At 34.5% G+C, this 20324-nt stretch overlaps 3 protein-coding genes across 3 annotated transcripts in view; 2 read left to right on the plus strand and 1 right to left on the minus strand.

Annotated features, from left to right (window-relative positions):
• Positions 1 to 27: 27 nt before the first annotated feature.
• LOC141824313 (uncharacterized) lies at positions 28 to 10155 on the plus strand. Its single transcript, XM_074711576.1, has 14 exons — positions 28 to 401; positions 1567 to 1625; positions 2207 to 2315; positions 2623 to 2732; positions 4568 to 4636; positions 4749 to 5459; positions 6197 to 6711; positions 6798 to 6862; positions 7218 to 7297; positions 8350 to 8454; positions 9033 to 9172; positions 9255 to 9383; positions 9455 to 9607; positions 9761 to 10155. The coding sequence occupies exons 1-14, from the start codon at positions 245 to 247 to the stop codon at positions 9906 to 9908; spliced, it is 2550 nt and encodes an 849-aa protein (XP_074567677.1). The 5' UTR covers positions 28 to 244; the 3' UTR covers positions 9909 to 10155.
• Positions 10156 to 11706: 1551 nt separating this feature from the next.
• LOC141823430 (ubiquitin-conjugating enzyme E2-23 kDa-like) lies at positions 11707 to 14055 on the plus strand. Its single transcript, XM_074710713.1, has 6 exons — positions 11707 to 11879; positions 11990 to 12069; positions 12562 to 12676; positions 12874 to 12926; positions 13020 to 13148; positions 13857 to 14055. The coding sequence occupies exons 1-6, from the start codon at positions 11836 to 11838 to the stop codon at positions 13991 to 13993; spliced, it is 558 nt and encodes a 185-aa protein (XP_074566814.1). The 5' UTR covers positions 11707 to 11835; the 3' UTR covers positions 13994 to 14055.
• Positions 14056 to 15422: 1367 nt separating this feature from the next.
• The window catches only part of LOC141822945 (protein SHOOT GRAVITROPISM 6-like), a 6388-nt gene continuing 1486 nt past the window's right edge, over positions 15423 to 20324 (minus strand). Inside the window, exons 4-11 of the mRNA XM_074710241.1 lie at positions 18960 to 19073; positions 18796 to 18870; positions 17723 to 17821; positions 16262 to 16333; positions 16089 to 16174; positions 15924 to 16017; positions 15751 to 15858; positions 15423 to 15674 (exon numbers count right to left, since the gene is read on the minus strand). Of these exons, the coding sequence (XP_074566342.1) occupies positions 15423 to 15674; positions 15751 to 15858; positions 15924 to 16017; positions 16089 to 16174; positions 16262 to 16333; positions 17723 to 17821; positions 18796 to 18870; positions 18960 to 19073 (900 nt within the window). The remainder of the gene's footprint in view (positions 15675 to 15750; positions 15859 to 15923; positions 16018 to 16088; positions 16175 to 16261; positions 16334 to 17722; positions 17822 to 18795; positions 18871 to 18959; positions 19074 to 20324) is intronic.

Genomic DNA, 20324 nt, shown 5'->3' on the forward strand with positions numbered 1-20324 from the left:
TGTCGTCGCGGCCGCCTCCATGGACTGCATCGAGAGGCGGATCACTCCTCCTCGCAGTTTCAGATACCTCGTTATTCCTACCTTTCCCCGCACCTGTCGGGAATCCATCGCGGCGAGGTTCTCATTCTTCTCTTTGGAATCCGTGTGAATCATCCGCATCCGAGTCCAAAAGTAGAAGAAAAGGAGAGATAAAAAGCCAATTTTTTTTCTTCTTTTCTTCTCCCTTTTCCGTTCATTTCCTTGGATGGCTGCTTTGGGTCATGGTCTCCTCCTTCTGTGGCTCCTTTGCTTGTGGGTTCTGACAATGGCTGGCTTGTCGTCGTCCCAGCAGCCTTCCGTTATCTCCAGCTTCAGACGTCCCAGGATCTGGCTCGGTCCCTACGACTGGACGTACTTGAGAGGTACGATTGTTCCTCTTGCGTCAATGACGAGGATATGTTGTTTGCGCCAACCTTTCTATTGGGTTTCAATTGTTTGCTGCGGAAGTTCCGATTTTGTTTGCTTTCCGGTGTGTTTTATTGGAATCGATGATCGGGAGAGCTTGGGACTGCTGCATAGAACCAGAAAAAAGTCGTACTTGTGATAAAAAGTGCGTTTTGGAGGTGTTCGGCCAGGGTTTTATGAAAGATTTCCTTTTTTGGGAAGGCGTATCATTTTGCTTGTGGGAGTTTCGTCTTCTGTTGTTCACACTTTTCTTTTGTTTTTTCCTGTAAAAATCGAAATTTGAGTGGATATTTTAGCTGCTTTTCAGTTGGCAATTCATTTGTTCGTCTCAGCAACCTTTCTTCTCTAAATCGCAAGCCCCAACCATGAAGGCTTAAACTTAGTGAGAATTAAGTTATGCCTTATGATGCCGATCATGGTCGTCTCTCCTACAACAAAGTTGAATCCTGGCGATTTTTTTTTTTACATTTTGAAGCTTCTGAAATGATTATACTACAGGTCTAGTGACTGACATTACTTGCTCGAACCATTTTCGTAGGTTGTAAAGTAAAATTTTCATTTATTTCATTTACTCATCTTTCTACAGATAATCTTCTTTTGTTTGCTGAATTTTGCTACTATTTTGATGAACAAGGAAGACAGATGGTTTAGACGGTCACTTAACATACTTTATTAGCTTAGACTTTGTGCATTTTCTCATGATTTTTACAACTTAAACTTGTGTAGTTTGGTGACAAATGTGCAACACAAATAGGTTGTTGGAAGGTACATGAAGTTACTGACAAATGAACCAAGTTATTTATCTATTGTATTCCCATGGACACCAATTCAAGTGTCCAATACAAGTACAAACCTAATGACTATTACATGCGATCAACTGGAGTATCAGCTTCATCATCATCCAACTTGATGCCAGTGTCAGAAGTACAAAGGGGTAGATGTAGAAATGAATCAGTTGATTATCTGCGAGTTTGTCCGGATATACTTGTTGTCTATTAGTTATGCTCCAAATCATAATTAAGGATAGGCATAATGTAGACCGACTTTGAATGTCTTCTAAGAGAGATATTTCATCCTTTTATATCGATTGTATATGTGTCTTACACACATTCCTTATTGCAGTTGAGCTACCGCCTTGGTTCTCATCGGTCGCCATCAATTTTGTGTCTGATGTTAACATTGTGAGTTTGTTTCTTTCATTGTTTTGTTTGCTTATTTTTTCATCTTTAAATTATTGTTCAATTTCTTGCGTTATGCTATGCCTCCATAAAATCAATGAAGATCTTCAAAGTAACATCTCACAAATTCTTTACATAAAGAATATATTGGTGTGGATTAAACTATTTACTAATAGCTTAAACTTTTGGGATATCTGGTTGCCATATCAAATTTATGATTGTATCACAACAGAAGATCATTTTTAACAAATCATGCTAGTGTAAATAATTAAAGAAATGCACTCAGGAAATGAACACAACAATCAAATTCTTTTATGGGTGGGGCTTTATTATGTGATATACTAGGATGGCAATAATTTAAAAAGTTTAGAAAAATGCCATTTTATGCATAGGGATGACAGCTACTTAATTGATGAAAAAGGAAAGCCACTTGATTGCTCACTTGTGTGAATTCCTAAACATTATGGCTCTTTGTTATCTCTATGCTCGATCATGCCAAGGGCAATAAACACTCTTAAGCTATATGATTTTATCTTTGTCATTGTATATTGTATAACTCCAAGATCTGGCTTTGGATCATGCAGGATAAATCACAAGCAAAACATCTACCAAAGAGTAATCTTCCTTTGGTATGCTTTAGAGGTGGCAGTCCTCCTATTCCGGATGTATCAGACATGTACTTGGATAACTCATGTATGAGCACTTATTGTCGCTACCATTTGGAGTATGCCTGATGAGTTATTTTTTTTATTATTATCAGAGTCCACCTGAATACCTAGACTAATTGCAATAAAACATCTTAAAATGTTTAGAGGATATGCTTGTCTCTTTTACAGAGTCATTAATTTGAAGTGAATGATTTGTTTCTTTAACAAGTTCTTAAGCTTGCTGGCCTTTATGCAAATCATTTGATAGAAATAAGATATTTCAATGGCTTAGTTCCTCTTATTAATGCTTGAATTATCAAATATTATGTTCAATAGACACATTTCCCTTGCAGTGTCAATGGCTGCATCAAATGAATCTTTCGGAGGTTCATGGCTTGTTTCTGATGCAGACCAATGCATTCCATTTCAGAGAAACCTGTCAGTAACTTTGACAAATGATCAGGTATGAAATGGAAGCAATAGCTTAGTTTTGTGCTCTTGTAGTTACTACTGTTCTTTATTTGTTCTGAACTTTGTCTAAGAGCATCTCCCTTGCAAAATAACCTGCCATCTACTGTAAATGCCAAATCTTTTTATAGGTCTAGACTCATTCTATATGCATTTTGAAAGAAAATAAATAGTTCTAGCTACTGATCTGTAATTGTGTGTCGCTAAGCTTTGATCTACAATATACTTGTCCAGTTCATCTCATAGGGGATGTTTTTTATGGTGATATATATTAAATAAATTCCAACACAGGTTTACTTGAATTGTTGAATCTCATATCAACTATCTTGTTAAGAACTTTCTTAATTCACTGATCTGAGAGCTTTCTGAAATCTGAACCCCGTGAATCTATGTCCTTTGCATCCATTTCTATAGATTTCTTCTTTTGATGACTATCTTATACATGATATCTTTATATATCAAATAACAGAACATTAACTTGACAGAAAATTGTGCCATAATTTCTGTTTGAGCGCTCAATGTTATTGTTCTGTGATGGATTTCAGTCTTCTTCTGGAACTGTACAGTCAACATGCTTCGCTGGAAGTATAATGAGAAAAATCAAGATGTGTTTTACTCCTTTATCCTTTACGCTTAATTTATTTAATTCTATAAATAAAACAATAGTAATTAGATCATACTGTGACAACATTCAACTTACTTTGACATGTGTCAAAGAGTTTGTTGGTGAATTCAAATGAATTTTAGTCTTTAAATCTGCTTTAACTTACCTTTTTTATTCCTAAATGGAATAATTCAATTAGATAGTTAATTGAGTGTAACATTTGTCATACCATGCTGTGTTAACACTCAATATACTTCAAAATGTGCCAAAATGAATTCAAATGTGATTTTAATCTTTTTCACTTAACTTGTTTTCTTCTGCAAAATAAATTATAGCAATGAGATAATTGAAAATTAAATTTAGAAGAAAAAAGTTACAAAAAATAAACAAGCATCTCAACTAACAAAGATTGGTTGAGATATCCTTAGTTGAATTATTTTGAATTCAATGCTGTCACATTTCAATACATCCTGAGTGTTGACATGTTGGTGCTCATTGGCATGGGCAAGATTGATCACCTATGCTAACCAATACTTGGCCTGATATTTATCGGAATGATACATTTTTGCCTTGGGCAATGCAACACGAAATTTCAAACCATGGATATGACTTTAGATTGGTAATAGACAAGAAACTTTACCCATCTTAATCTGAGACATTCAAGGCATATTTTATATTTTTTATGAGAGAAAGGTAACTCATGTCTATAGGGAAGGGAACCAGGTAGCTGACTGGGCTGTCCATTTTGCTTATAGCTCAAAACAAGACTTTAAATAGTCAAATGATCTTCCTAGTCGATTGCAGAACATTTGTCGCCTTCATTCTAGCAGAATGGGTCCTTAATCATTTAATTTCAATAATATATTATTATTTTTATAGAAAAGAGATATGAGTGGGTTATACATATAATATCTTGAGAATTGGAAGATTAATATTTAGACTCTAAGCAGAGTGACTGACAAAGTATGTTAAATTCCCACCAGGTTCTCTTCTATATACTTAATGTAAAAAAATTATACCAATTTGTCAGATGTTTGAATCCTACTTTCACTTTCTAAGTTATGTATATTGGAGTACTGATCTTAATGTTGAATATTGGAGCTTTTTTTAGCTAATATCACTTTCTTTAGCTATCAATATCTCTTGAAAATACTTGACTCTTTCAGTCCCTATTTCTGTTGTTAAAAAAAAAATCTGAATAACATACTCTGAAGTACTTTGTCCAGATATCTCCAGGAATATGGTACTTTGGATTTTTCAATGGAGTTGGACCTGCTCGTACGCAATCAAAAATGGTAGGCTGTACAAAATGCATAGGTTGTGTGTTTCGTACAACATTAGAAAGTAAAATTTAGATTAATGTTTCTCTATTAAAATACAACTGTAAATTGGCTCATCTTATTGCAGATTAACCGGGGTAAATCATACTTGTTCAGCATCAGCATCATTGTTGAAGGCTGCTCCACCATGGGTATATTTGGTCCTTATTGTAACCAGTCAGTTAACATGATTTCTTGTACTCAATCTTCCATAAACAAGTATTCTAGGAATCTACTGGACTCAAAAAACATTACGGCTCAAGCTGGTGAACATAAGGAAACCAATAATAGTTCGTCATCTGAAATGATGACTTTTGAATATAAAAATGTAGATACAAATGCAACTATCTTCATTACAGCAGACAATTTTATGACATGCAACAACTCAATTGAGTCTTCATGTCTTGCAAATGGGGATTGGAGTGTCTATTCTATGGACTTAGTGTCAGTAACATCCCAGTTTGTCATTTCTCTTACTGACTTAAGTTTCAACCAAACTCCTTCAACTGGAAACTCTAGTGGAATTATGCTGATGTCTTATGTTCGCTACAATGCTATGCCACTGAATTCTTTGCATGATTATTCTTCTGACTTAAGTGTGGCCCCTCTAATTGTCAAGTCACCAAAAATTGGACGGTGGTTCATTGCTTTTCAAGCTGTTAACCAGACAGAATCAAATGGAGTAATGCATGAAACATTTTTTGGTGGAACTATGTGCTTCTCCTTTTTGTTACAAGTGCCTGAGTGCAATTCTGGGAAGGCTGGGTTGAACTGCTCATGGGAAGCACACACACTTCAGGTAACTACTATAAAAATAGTTTTTTCTTCCATCTGGAATTTGAACGGTTTTAAAATTTTAATGGAAATTTTCTCTCTAATTCATGGCACAAGTTTGTTTCATTCATTGCCTTGAGTAAAATTGCCAGACTGCAAATTTAGGATGACCTTGGAATTTGATAAGGTTACCAAGGAAAGAATTATACTTCTGGTAAGTCATAATGCATTATAAAATTCTTGAAAGAAAAACTGGAAAAATAAAAAAGACAATTTGAAGCTATTATCTGCATTGGTTCCCTACTGTTGGGTACAAGGAAAGGAATATTTTGCAGAAACATTTGAAGTGCTGGACATATCTCTTGATACAATATCTGTACTTATTGATGTTATATTTGAAGCAGTTTTTTTGGGTCCCTCAGGATGGACAACTAAAACAACTACTTTCTGAGTGAGCAAGAAAACTAATTCATATTCTGTAATAAGAGTTATTTTCTTGTGTTAATGCTATATCACATGTAATTCTAGATTATGAGCCAGTTACAACTAGCTTCAACATCATATCTGTAGGTGAGGGACATATGGCTCAGCCATGGACAATTCGTGGTCTGAATCTCATCGCTTATAAACTAGTAATATATTGTACTCTCAGGGAGGAAAAATCATTAGCATTAGATATAGATGGTGGCAAGGTTATTTGTTGAACAATTACTCACTGTGGCATCTATGTGATTGTGAAGTTGTATAAATGGTTTTCTGCAGAGAGCTTCGAAGAATTCAGCTGTTCCTTTCACATCTTATTTTCACCCAGATGGTGAACTCGGGTCCACAGATACTGATTTTTCGATTGGCCAGCTCTTAAGCAACTCTTCAGTCGAGCAGATTGCATGGACTTACTTCCTTTTGGATATTCCTACTGGTGCAGCAGGAGCTAATATTCATGTTCGATTATCTTCGGATTCAAGATTGAATTATGGGGTATACACACAGTTTGGTGGCTTACCTTCTCTTCATATCTGGGACTATTATGCAGATAGTACAAGCAGTACAAATGGTTCCATGTTTTTGGCATCAAATGATTCAAGTGGGAAAAATATAGAGTTTTATGTTTTGTCTGCAAGTGAAGGAACTTGGTGCATTGGAATAATGCATCCTCCAAGAAACGACAACAATGATCGAACCACTATGTCTATTTGGCTTGAGGGATGCCCTAGTCACTGCAACCATCAAGGAGCATGTCGAAATTCTATTGATGAAACTGGGTTGACATTTTACAGGTTATCTCATTTGTTCTCTGGAGTGATTGTCGTAGTTGACTGTAGATGAATCTCTGATGGAAGTAGAATTATTTTTTTTATTGCAGCTACTGTGCGTGTGATCGTGATCATGGAGGTTTTGATTGCAGCCATGAACTTGTTTCGCATCAAGGTAACTACTTTATATCAATGTTTTGATCTATCGTGCCCTTTGAATGGTGAATGGGTTACAGGTCAAGCACACATCAGCTACTAAAATGAACCGAATAAAAAACATAATCTAATGACGAATTTGAAAGGGTAGAGAGCTCTAGATCCAGACTGTCGGGGGATTGAGGGAGTAGAGAGGTCTGGTGGAAGAAATATAGGATCCTTTGCACCTCAACGAAACAATGAATTAGAGTATATAGTTCAATATGCTTAGCCATGGTTTCAGTATCTCTCGTATGCATCATAGTGATACTATATGATATTCCTTTTGATGCTTATGATGTAATCTATCTGACGAACAACTTTCTATTTTGAAGGGCATATTTGGCAAACGATCTTTCTTGTTGCTTCTAATGGAGCAGCTATCTTACCTGCATACTGGGCGCTGAGACAAAAAGTATGCTGAAATCCTGAAAGACCACAACTTCTTTATAACATTCGTAAAGTTGTCGTTAACTCATTAACTACTCAGATTTCACCTCATAATTTAATTCTGTACTTGTGCTTCAGTTATATGATTACGGTTGAGGATTCCTTTCCCCCCAAAACTTGTATCACTATACAGTTGGCTAATTAGCACATCACAAAAATGCTAACAACAATATATATATATATATATATGTCGATCCTTTTTTTAATAAAGGTGCTTAGCTCAAGACACACACAAATACACAAAAAAATAGCAGCAAAAGAGACGAGAATGCTAAGATATATGTGTGACAATTATTAACTTTATTGTATGATAAAATGTGAAAAGTAGGTTGAGATGACATTGACTTGTATAAAGGCGGATGATAGTTTTTATAATTAGACAAGTTGAATCAATCAGAGGAAATATGAAGTGCAATGAAAGACCAAAGAAGAGCCTAGTTAGCGGCAAATTTGGTTATAGCAATTTACTCCTTTACAGATGCCAATGAAGGGATAAGATTCATGTATTTGACCTGAAATAGTTGGAACAGATATTGATGTTCATGATGACAGCTTCTTTTCATTATGCCATGGACACAAATAGGATAAGTAGACGTAGTTCCATTCTTGTATTTTTGAAAGATTAGTTAGGCCTAGAGGCTAGGTAACATGGCTTGGATATCCTTTGGGATCGATGAAAGTACCTAATTTTAGCTAGTCATAAACGCTAATGCCTCTCCTCTCTCCCACTGTGCCACCCTTGTTGCTGGTCATCTTGCTCACACACACATCATATAGCGTTCAAAAGTATAGATTTGCACTTCTATGTGCTGAATGAATAGGTGTTTGTGGTCGTTATCGACTCAAACTGTTCCTTTGGTGTTTTCTATTGTTCTTCCAGTTAATGGTATGGGATTACTCACTCAATTTGTTATGATGTAACTATGGAAATATGAGAAGTGCTTCGTCGTGGCAATTTGCATAATTTTTTCTTTGAAAACAATAGCTCCATGTTAACTGCCTAGTTTCTTTAATCAGGCATTTGCTGAATGGGTGATCTATACTGCTAGTGGAATATCAAGCGGTTTGTATCATGCATGCGACAGAGGCACTTGGTGTGTACTATCATTTCATGCATTACAGGTTAGACCTTTTCTTAACATTTTATTAAATATTATTAAAAGCATCTAATATTAATAATTAAGATTTTATCTCATGTTGGGACGAGCATGACTAGTTTCAAATTGTGACCCCTACGCCTGGCTTGCCCCATTTGCTTATGGGTCGTGTCAAATAGGACTCGTAGCATAGCTTCTTGGGCCATGGGATGTTTCATTTTGAAGAATGAAGTGGAAGTGTGTATTTTTCTTTCAAGAAAGTATAGTGAGTCGAGTCGTTGATTAGCACGAGAAGAAAAATAAAAGAAAGGTAAGGAATAGCTGTAAGGTTTAGGCAACCTAACCAAGGGAAATTATACTCGAAAGAAAATTATACGCAGAAAGTTAAGTGAAATGCATAGAACTTATATGCTGGCTTGTGAGATCAATTTACCAATTTAGTTACCGAAAAAAGTTTCATTCTGGCTTCCAATTACCGTAAGTTTGAAACACTCTTTCTCATTTGTCCACCTTAACATCCTCTTGCTACAAAGTCAGAAAAGTGCTTGAGAAGCAGTTTCCGCATCGAGAACATGTTTTTCATGCAGATCTTATTTTGTATAGTTTCTGGACTTCTGGCTTTCTTTTATGGCTGTGGTGAGCACTTTCGTATACATGGCAACTATCGATGATGCTTCAAAAAGAGCAATCCACACAAGTGTATCAATTTTCACTGCCCTGTTGGCCGAGACTAGTGCGACAAGGTGAGTGTGTTGTGCAAATGATTTGTATTTCCATATCAACTCTATCAAGAGTATTGTATCATGGATACCGTCACGATTTCAGATCGGAGAATATTGCTATAGTTGTAGCAATAGGAACTGCTGGTCTCCTCTTGGGGTGGTTTTTAGAGTTCTCCACGGTGCGCAGAGCCATTCGCTGCCCGTCTCAGTTCGACTTGAATATGCCCGAAAGGTATTAGTCCCTTCTGTTGCCAACACATATCAGAGTTTGTTTTCTTTTGTCCTCACTCAGCATTGCTGCAGATGGCAAAATATCAGAAGCTGGTTCCAGAATCTTATCCGAACATTGCGGAAAAGATTTGATTGGCGATTTCTAATCTTAGGCTTCATTACGTTAGCTATGGCCGCTACTTGCTGGACGCTCGAATCCAACAAGGACTACTGGATTTGGCATAGGTATGCACACGGCTTCGATGTAGTTGATTCAAATCGGTATCACCATGTTCTAAGACTATCTGAAAGTGGCTTGTTCAAATGAAGAAGATTCTTTCATCCTTCATTTTGTCATCAAGCTTGTGGTTAAACCAACAAGAGTATTTCATTTTGCAGCCTATGGCACATTACGATATATACGTCGTCCTTCTTCTTCGTCTACTCGACCTGCACGATGGAAAGCAACGAGCATCAGGAGCCCGTCTACGAGCTGACTCGACAGAACTCGTTGCCGAGGGCTGAGTCTGAGGCCCAGTGCGATTAGCCTAGTCGGTAAAATGGTTGAGCATGCTTTTGCCAAGTTACTCTTTGTTCTTCACTAGTTCTCTAAAAGGAAATGCCATGAGTGATTGATTATGAAGAATTCTTCTCCAAGTTGTTGTAGCAATTTTTTTTTTGCTATTATTTTTCTCCATTTATTTAAAATATACAGAAATTAGTAGCAACTGTAAATTGATAGTTATCAAATGTAAAATAGCATCAAAAAAATAAGATCAATGCCATGAAAGATGTTGTAATTTCATTTTTTATCGCAATGTTTACGATAAGATGACAACCCTCCCGATCGAGTTTTCGATCTTCCTCTACTCGATCTAACAGCCTTTTGTAAGCTCTTTGTAATCCTTTTGTGAGTCTTTTATGAATCTTCAAGTTGCCTTTTTATCTATCACACACAATCAATGACAAATAGTGCGACTTGTTAGTGTGGGGGTGTCTATATGGTCGAGTTTCGACTCATCTTTGAAAAGATAATTTTGATGGAAAGAATCGGGTCAATAGTTGTAAAAGAAGATCTAAAGAAGATGAGCTGATTGAAATATTGTTTGGATATGTACAACAAATACATTTTTTATTGTCAAAATTTAATGATGTGATGAGAATTCAAAGATTATAATGGTAAATTGCAAAGAGCAAAGCCAAAAGAAAAAAAAATTTTAGGGGAGCATTATGTTGTTTAGTTAAAGAATAACAATGAAATAGAAAAAATAAAGATTTTTTTTTAATGGAATCATCGAAAAGATTTCTTTTTCTAATTTATTATCAAAAGGGCGTTGCTCTTCCACTATTGTATATTTTATTTTATGAAATTGATCTTATTTTTTTGTGTTTCAACTCTCATTAATATAAATAAATTATATTATCGTAAATATAATTGATAATTACTATAACATAAATATTTCAACTCTAATCAATATTAATAACATGTATTATTGCAACATTTTATCTTTGATAAATATTATATTATAACAATACTTAAATTCTAATCAACATTAATAATACTATGTAATATTTATAGTTGATCATTTTGTAATATAGATGTTTCATCTTGTCAATAATAATCAATATTAGTCAACACATATCAACATCACGTTGTAACAATTATGAATCATAATTACTATAATATAGATAGTTTATTTTTATGATACTAGTTAATATTATATTATAAAAGATTGTGATTGTAATAACTGTATAATTATAGCTAAAGTTGAGTATTTAGTTAAAACTGAATCGAATCAAATTAATTAAAACTGACTCAAATTTTTAAATAAAGATCAAACAAATCAAATTAATAAAATATCAATTAATTCAGTTTTTGATTGAATTAATCAAAATAATTAAAATTTTTAAATATTATAAAAAATTTATTTATATAAATTTATTATTTATAGATTTATATTATTTTTTATTTCAATTAAATTTATTTTTTATTTAAAATGAAATTAAAATAAATTAATTGAATTAAGTAAAATATCTGTTCAATTGATTTATTTGATTTAATTAAATTTTTATTCACCGCAACTATAAATGTACAATATATATGAGATTGTAAACAGCAACAATTTTATAATTGTTATAATAGAAATAAGGATAATTTTGAAATTAAAATATATGATAGTGAGTTGGGCTGTCTTTTTAATAATAAATTTGTAAAACTATTCTAATAAAAATTCTTTTAACTATTCTAAAAAAAATAAAGAATGAAGAAAGAGTGATGGAATCCAATCAATTGTTTCTTTTAAATTTATTGTTGTCTTTGTTTTTCCTCGCACCCTTCCCACAGCCCACCTTCCCTCTTCGCTATCTTGCGGCGGAGGAGAAAGGCAGGAATTTCTAGAGGCGGCGCCGCCTGCCCAACTCCGCCCTCATTCCCCTCCATCTCCGCCGGAGCCGGCCAAGGAAGCGCGATTGGGATGTCTTCTCCGAGCAAGCGCCGCGAGATGGACCTCATGAAACTGTAGATCGCCGGGGGAAAAAAATCCCTACTTTGTTCCCAAAATCTTGTTTTGTTTACCTTCTTACTCAAAAGAAACAATTTTTTTCTCTCCTTTTTCTTTTTTCTTGTAGGATGATGAGTGACTACAAGGTGGAGATGCTGAACGATGGGATGCAAGAGTTCTTCGTGGACTTCCATGGCCCAAACGACAGTACACCATCTGCCAATAATAAGGCTTTGTTCTTGTTTTCTTCTTCGTTTAGTAGAGAGGTTTTCGACATGTTTGATCTTCGATACAGACTTCCAAATCTGTGAAGGGATAAGATCCATTTAGCTGACCTCTAATAGAACCCCAATTACTAATTTTCTTTAGTAGATGAACATTCAGATGGTATATGACAAACACACACATTAATATAAAAAGAGAGATTCATTTAAATATAGATGACGAGATTGAGCTCAATAACATAAGAGGATCCGTATAATCGATTTCATTTAGCGAGATAAGGCTTGGTTGTTGTTGTTATGCTGAAAAAAAAGGTTGTTTTGGATTTCTAGAGCTCATGATTACTTCCTGATAGTATGTTTCTGTAATGAATTTTAAAAGTTTACGATAACTTAGTGCTTGTTGATTTGTATTTCTCATATTGGCTCACTTGTCATAAGTTGATACTATTTTATGTTTCATTGTTGTTCATGGAAGGTCCGTATCAAGGAGGAGTGTGGAGAATAAGAGTGGAACTGACGGATGCTTATCCTTACAAATCTCCCTCAATTGGCTTTGTTAATAAGATATATCATCCTAACGTTGATGAAATGTAAGTCGTTTTACTTCTTCACATTGTTAGTCTATAATGGGCTTTCTAGGTGCCTGTTATTTGGTTCAATCTAAAAAACCAAATTTAACTTTTAGTTTAGTTTGGTTTGGTTTGACTTTAGTTTTTTTCTCTAAAATTGAACATTAGATTTTTGTTTGTGTTTTTCACTCACTTTATTTTTCCTTCGAATGACTCAGGTCTGGTTCAGTCTGTTTGGATGTTATCAACCAAACTTGGAGTCCTATGTTCGGTATTGAACTTTCCTTGAATAATTTTATCAACTTTATGGTGGCATAAGCTTGGCCTTTTCAGTTCAAGTATTCTTTTGCATTTCGTGTTGCAGATCTTGTCAACGTGTTTGAAGTTTTTCTCCCCCAACTTCTTCTATATCCAAACCCTTCAGACCCATTGAATGGGGAGGCTGCAGCACTTATGATGCGGGATAAACCTACTTACGAACAAAAAGTGAAAGGTGATAGATTGTCTATCCGATGTTTAATTATATTTCAAAAATCACATGCTCGTATTGTTTCTCATCTACTTGATTCCTTAGCTTTACGAACTTAATTTAGATAGTCAAGCTCATTATTCCTTGTGAAGACTTTCATCCACCGGATGTTGTTCATCGATTGAAACAAGCATATTCTTTAGGTACCATACATAAGAAAAATGAGAAAAGCCTTACAAACATGCTTGAACGGCCCAATAAATGTTATAGTGGAAGAGTTGAATCTTTTTTAGCAGGTGTAAGGGATAGAAGCAAACTAAAAAACCATTCCTCGGCGCCATAAAGAATAATTTGATTAATTTGAATACTAGTGATATAGTCTTTCATAGAACTCGATAGAGAAATGACATTCATGTAGTTGATGTTAAATAGCTGAAAGCATACAATTTCATGAACTAAATCATGAAATTTCTTATATTCGAAAACGAATCCAGAACCTATACTATGCGAATTTCTCAGGATTTATTAAGTTTGATTAGTTTTTTCTGTACTATGTTACTCGGGTTCAGACATCATCATACGAGTACCCAACACGGGTGAGGATTCTAGTGTCCGACACAACTATTTCGACCTCTTTATGCTTTTATATCGATTGAGTTATGTTCTTCATTTTCGTTAAATTTGGACTAATTTAGTTTCTCATCCTTTTGTTTTGGTTCGTTTGGTTTCCAGAATACTGCCAGAGATATGCAAAGCCTGAAGATGTGGGGAATGATTCAGATGGCCAATCTAGTGATGAAGAACTGAGTGAAGATAATAATGAGTATGATTCTAGTGATGAACAAGTGGTGGGAAAACCTGATCCTTGATTAGGGTTTCATGTAAATCTTTGTTTCGACTACTTGTACAAAGAAGTAAAAATAAGAAAAAAGAAAAATCAAAACTTTTTGTTTCATTTGTCATTGTAAATGTATTGCTCAATCATGAAGTTATTTTATGGGATTGCAGTGTTTGATTTGTGCAAACAGGTGAATGGAGTTCCATAATTCTGATGATTGAATTGAGATGAGTTCTTATTAAGCTTCTAGATCTGTGAGCTTGAGCTGAGGCAAAATGTTAAGCTTCTAGATCTTCTTTGAGCTTGAGCTGAGGCAAAATGATTTCAGCTGGACTAAGAGTGCAAATGAATCGAGCCTATTGGTGAGCTTTCCAAATTGTCTTGAAAAATATTTGATTCATATTTAGATCAAACTTGAATTAAATTCAAATTAAACTTTATTTTTTTACATGATTTCAATTTAAATAGACTTTAATTAAGATTTAAATAATTCAAATTCAAACTTAAATCATTTCACGTTATTATTCAACTTTACGAGTCAATATCATTTGGATTTTCAAGTTTCAAATTGAATTTGAATATCATATATATTTATTAAATTTAAATTTAAATATCAATATTTTTATATTATTCAGCATAATTTAATTAAATTGCATCCCAAAGATGGACTATGTTTCATGGAATTGCAGCAATAAACATACACTTTTTAAAAAATTTTATAATTAAATATTAATTTTGCAAAATGAAGAGAAATGGGAAGGCCTTACAAGCTAAGGTTATTTAAAAAAGAAAAGTATGAGAAAAATAAAGAGAATTAGACAACGTAAAAAAATATTTAAAAGGTTTTTTGGTATTACCATCGTCCGGTAAACTGATACATGCCAATAAACTTATCTAAATATATTAATTTAATTTTTTTAAAAACACAATTTCAAACATAATAATTTACAATGAATCCTAAGGAACACTTTAAATAATTTCTATTCACAAACTTATAAATAGTTAATAAGGTGCTAAAAATTGATGCCATTTTAGGAAAGAAGGAAGAAAAAAACAATTCAATACATGTAACTCCTCTCCGTAATTTAAAATTATACAAAAAATAATAATTTTACTATTGCCCCAAAACTCCTCTCCATATTTAAAAAAAAAGAGAAGTAAAAAAAATAAATTTCATGAATTAAAAAATTCTAAGAGGTTCTTCAAAACTGTTGAGAGGTTTGTAAACATTTAACTCATGGAAAAGACAATGAGTGAGAATTTGGCACTCGATCAGATTTCTATCTACAAGAAACATTTTATCAAAACAAACCTTCCAGTGAAAATTAATGAATATACACCATTAATTTACAGAATAAACAAATTAAATGGTATGGCACACAGGACAAGGAATATGTACGATGCATCTGTTTCTGTACACTATATGAACACAAACGTATATTATACAAAAAAAAATGATGTTATTTGCAAACAGCAGAATCTAAAAACCATGAATTTTGAATTTTTTTGGCTTTGTCAATTCGATGGGGTTTGAAATCTAAGAGCTTATTCAAAAAGATTACTTCTGCTAGAGTCAGCTTGATCCATCTTGGTGGTGTTGCAGAAGCAAGTGGGTTGAAAGCCTTGATCAAAATACCCAGTGCAAAAGAGCATGCTGCTCGGACAACTGCATCCCTCGACTTACTCATCTTGTTCACTAATGCCCCAAATACCTGGTAGAAAAGGATGTCATTCAGTATCTTTAACACAACCAACTACTATGACATAGTTGCAATCCCTTCACTAAACCTGTGAACAGTATGGAGCCAGTAAACGCTGATCTTCGGCGAGCGACAGTAAACAACTGGAGAAGTACACTGCATTTGCTTGTATCACTGGCCAAGGCGAATCAAATGCCTGCACACCAAAATTATGCAATCAGGAATTGAAGCAAATCCACGAAGGTTTCCTCACATTAATACCTGGATCAATGATGCCAAATAACTATCAACTCTAGGAGACAGGAACTGATGCACAAGCCTCGACAAATCTCTTATGAAATCCTCATAATCACTTCTGTGGCATGAAAAGAATAGACTTGTGTATTATTACAACCTTTCACTCGAAGATCAGAAACAATATATTACCTCCTATCAGAGCTGAAAACTTGTTTGTGGAAAAGGTTAGAGAAGCCTTCAACTTCGATCAATGGTGCAAGTTGTCGAAGGGTAATCTAAGCAGGTTAAGAAAAAGGATGCAGTCAGCTGATTCCTAAAATAAAAAAATAATCATGAAACCAAAAACGTTGTACGATTCATACTCTGCAAGCTTGACGAACATTGAGATCATCATCATGAAGATGGAGAATGAGGCGAGGGATGGTGGCATGAACCTGAACAAGAACAAAACAATGAGAATTGGACTGCAACAGCTCTCAAGAGAATACCAAAGAGCAGATCTCCTAATTAAAGTGCTCAAGTAACATTTTGTAGTAATTGAATGCACGCAACTCAAGTTGGAAAGCATTTCCAAACAAAACAAGCAGTAGTACATATGTAGTATAGAAAATTAAGGGTTTAGGGTTTAGGGTTTTAGGGTTTAGCGTTTAGGGTTTAGGGTTAGCATTATCAGCGATCCATTTGGCCACCTCAGGAGTTGACGCCCACTTGCAGCGCAACCTTAGTTGACTCGCGAGTAAGATTCTCCCATTCTTTTTTAGTCAACTTTTTTGCTGGTATCTTGTGATAGGTTGAGTAGTAGTGATTGTTTTGCTGCTTTGCTCGTTTATGTAGTGATGAATAGCTCGTTCCTGTAATACAAATTTGTTTCCTAGTGGAAAACCTAACATGATCGCAAATAATTCTGGAAACATCTCCAAACAGGCCTCTTAACTAATTTAATTAAACATGGGAAAGTTTGCTATTCAGTATGTGATTTTATTTCCTTAATTCTTCAAATTCCTGAGCCAGAGTACTGATCAAATTTAAAAGTCATGGTATTTGTGACAACAACTGTTGAAAACAGTCCTCTAACCAGCACATGCTTTGCTAGAAGACAATATAATTTCCAGCTAATTTCTAGGTTTATGACCCTATTGCTTGTTGGTAGGTTTATGATAGATAAAACAAACTTTTCTGCATTAATTTATATCCAATGAGCATAAAGAAACACATACAAACTGCATCCAATTTGCAGATATAAGCATTCTGATATTTAGGAATGTAGACAGATATAAATTTAAACCTTTTTTGTTTTATTCCAAAATGCATAATACATCAATCAAACTATAAATAAAACTCTCAATCATATCATATTCAAGAATTTTTTCAACAAGTCATCTTTTGAAGAATATCTCACTAGCATTAATGATATAACTTGCAAGGAACCAACTCACTGCCTCTATTTGATTACCAATAATCCCATACATAAACATTTATCTACGAATACTTTCATCCATGTCATCAATAAAAGAGAATATCTGCAACTTATCCACTGCAATGAGGATATTTTTTAACTGCAAATGTAAGGGTGAAAAGAGACTACATCAAAAAAGACACAAGTACTTTATTTCATGTTAGTCAATTTGATCTGTTTAGAAACTGTAAAATTTATTATTCAGATTCCTATATTGGAACAGATAATAGTCAAATCAAAAGCAAATTGACATAACATATACCCCAACAAGGATGTGAACTGTGATTATTTCAAAAGTTGCAGTGTTGCTACAAATCATATTGGAAGATATCAAATAATGTTTACAATCGATGATAGCATATAGTACCTGCTCAAGAAAAGTCTGGTGCTGAGACCCCTTTGCATACTTGCTCAATGCTCCATAAGTTGCAAAAGCCTTCGAACGCATTTTTTCATTCATGCAGATCTAATCAAGAAAAGCAAATACCATGAGAACAAGCTTAATCAGTGGTGCCGGAAACAAAGTTTCTGCCCATTTATATACATATGATAATGATTGTTGGCATGCCATTGTGCTTTCTAGCAGTATGACCAACTAGGCAGCAATAGTTAAGGACATACCAAGGTAAATTGTTTAAAGACTCTATAATTTGAAGATAGAAAATACTATATTGCATTTATGAGAACCATTACAAGGCATATATAGAACTAGACACAACTTTAACCCGAACAAACAAGGTGGGACTAGACCCATTACACCAATAACCTCATGAATACTATATTCTTAAAATGCCCCTCAAGCTGAAGCATAACTACTATGTCCAGCTCCTTCATCGAACGGCACACTGGCGAGTACAGGCATGGCTCACTCTGTGTGATGTGCAGTGCAGAGACTGAGATGCAGAAAACAGGAAGCTTGAGTACCATGAGAACGAAGGAGGCCAGTAGGGGAGGACCTGGAGCATGCAGTGCAACCAGTAGGAGATGGCTTGGATGAGGGAAGGCCATTGGTGGCAGTAGCAATAACCTCCCTTAAGGGGAATACCCTCTTGAGAAAACTTTAACCTAAGGGGTTATCTGATACCATGTAGAATTTGTGGATATAATATTATATATTGCATTCAAATGAGACAATCATTGCATAAGTATATATAGGATTGATGACACAACTCTAAACCTGAAAAAAGAATGTAGGACTAAACCCGCTACACAAACAAGCCTATTAATAATAAGAATCTTAACAATTAAGTATGTATTAGACAACAAGATCTAAAAAGAAAGATTAGTATTTGTTAGTGCCACTGTTAAAGCAATCTTTGTTACACTCTACCACAACAGTCCAACGATGGAAGCACAAATCCATTGAGTAAATGTGGTTGCTCATATTTACAACTAATTTGGTGCATCTGAAAATTAAAAAGTTTCTAATCAAGGAGGCACCTGTAGATTGCGCAGACGCACAGACAGATTTATTAAAATAGGATCTACAGCATCTTCACGCGCTGTGCTGAGAACCTACAGTCCAAGTTTATTGATATAAATGAAAACATAAAGACTTCAAAAATGATCGAAAAGTTAAAGTCCCTAAACATGTAGTATCCTACACTAAGCAAGCATTGCACTGCAGTTATTTGAACTGATTCATCAGGGTCTTCAAGTAAAGCTACAATAACTCCAAGAACTTGAGCAATATAGTTAAGCATGTGATTCTCTGGTATCTGCAACAAGGAAAAGCAATGCAAATCAGGTGGTAATTACTGCCTTAGTTGTTTAAAATAAAAATAAGAATTTTCAATAGAAAATTGGTGTATGACACATCGCAAAAACTATTTATTTCAAGAACACATGCAATATAAGTCATATCACAACAACAGTAACACGCCAATGACCATTAAAAATGCCTTTCACCAAGTTATAGAAAATAGGTATATAAAAAACTATCCTCTTAGAATTAGCATAGTTGCAAAAGGAGAATCAACAAACAACTCAAATCAAAATGGCAACATAAAAATGTAACATAAGCAATCATCCTAAAAGCTGAAGCACTAAGAAAATCTATGTTCTTATCCATCACCATCAAAGCCAAACTATGTTTGAACCATGAACAAAACTGAATGAAAGTGAAAGTCATAAACATGACCTTTATATGAATAGATTGAAACTGTGTGACTATCATGGATAATTGACAGAAGAATAACAAAGAGGATGAGCCATGACTATCACTCCTTTATGAAGTTCAAGATGGACCAACCACTTAATAAGTTTTTGAGCAAAAGTTCTCCTATTACAGGTGATACACCTTGTATTTGGCACATTTAGATGGTATGCATGATATCCATGACAACCATCAAATTGTATCGCTTGTGTATTGAGCCCATCGCATGGTATTATAAAACTTATTAATTCATGATGGAATTAGTCAATGGAGACACTTGATCATGGTGAAGAGAGAATATGTTTATGGGAAAGTGAATAGAAAATCTTTGAAAAGTGTGCCAAGTGAAGAGATAGCTAGTAGTTGATTTTACCAAGCCAAATTCACAGAGAGCCTGCATTATTTGCTTACCTTGCTTAGTTTACTTTGAAAGCCTGCTACTTATTTTCTTGGCTACTACTTCTAGCTGGGCTCCTGCTCTAAGTGGGAGTATGATTCGCCCTCCACCACTAATAAGGGTAACTATGTAAGAAGGCAAGGTGATGTTTCATGGATTATTTATCTAGTATTCAAGCTATTATTTTTGCAGCCTCACCGCAGCTCATATAGGTGGATCCATGTTAGTTGCTCATTAACTAGATTTTCAAAGTCTTGTTCTATAGTTAAGCAAACTTATACCAATTTATGCCTGAATCAAAATGATCCAATTGATGAATATATAGCCTATGATCCAATTGTAATAGAAAATATGCGCCAATAGAATTTAGAAAAAAAAAGGATTGGGGAGGTGATGAATCTATAGATATCTAATGTC

The sequence above is a fragment of the Curcuma longa genome, chromosome 3, assembly GCF_044706935.1.
Source record: "Curcuma longa cultivar G26 ecotype Majalengka, Jawa Barat chromosome 3, ITB_CL_G26_1.1, whole genome shotgun sequence".
Taxonomy (NCBI): Eukaryota; Viridiplantae; Streptophyta; class Magnoliopsida; order Zingiberales; family Zingiberaceae; genus Curcuma; species Curcuma longa.

Excerpts from the sequence above, each read along its gene's own strand:
- LOC141824313 (XM_074711576.1), top strand. The coding sequence starts at position 245 with ATGGCTGCTTTGGGTCATGGTCTCCTCCTTCTGTGGCTCCTTTGCTTG. Across the intron at positions 2,316-2,622 it reads CATGTACTTGGATAACTCAT|TGTCAATGGCTGCATCAAAT; the intron begins GTATGAGCACTT and ends TTTCCCTTGCAG. Across the intron at positions 5,460-6,196 it reads GGGAAGCACACACACTTCAG|AGAGCTTCGAAGAATTCAGC; the intron begins GTAACTACTATA and ends GGTTTTCTGCAG.
- LOC141823430 (XM_074710713.1), top strand. The coding sequence starts at position 11,836 with ATGTCTTCTCCGAGCAAGCGCCGCGAGATGGACCTCATGAAACT. Across the intron at positions 12,927-13,019 it reads AACTTGGAGTCCTATGTTCG|ATCTTGTCAACGTGTTTGAA; the intron begins GTATTGAACTTT and ends TTCGTGTTGCAG. Across the intron at positions 13,149-13,856 it reads TTACGAACAAAAAGTGAAAG|AATACTGCCAGAGATATGCA; the intron begins GTGATAGATTGT and ends TTTGGTTTCCAG.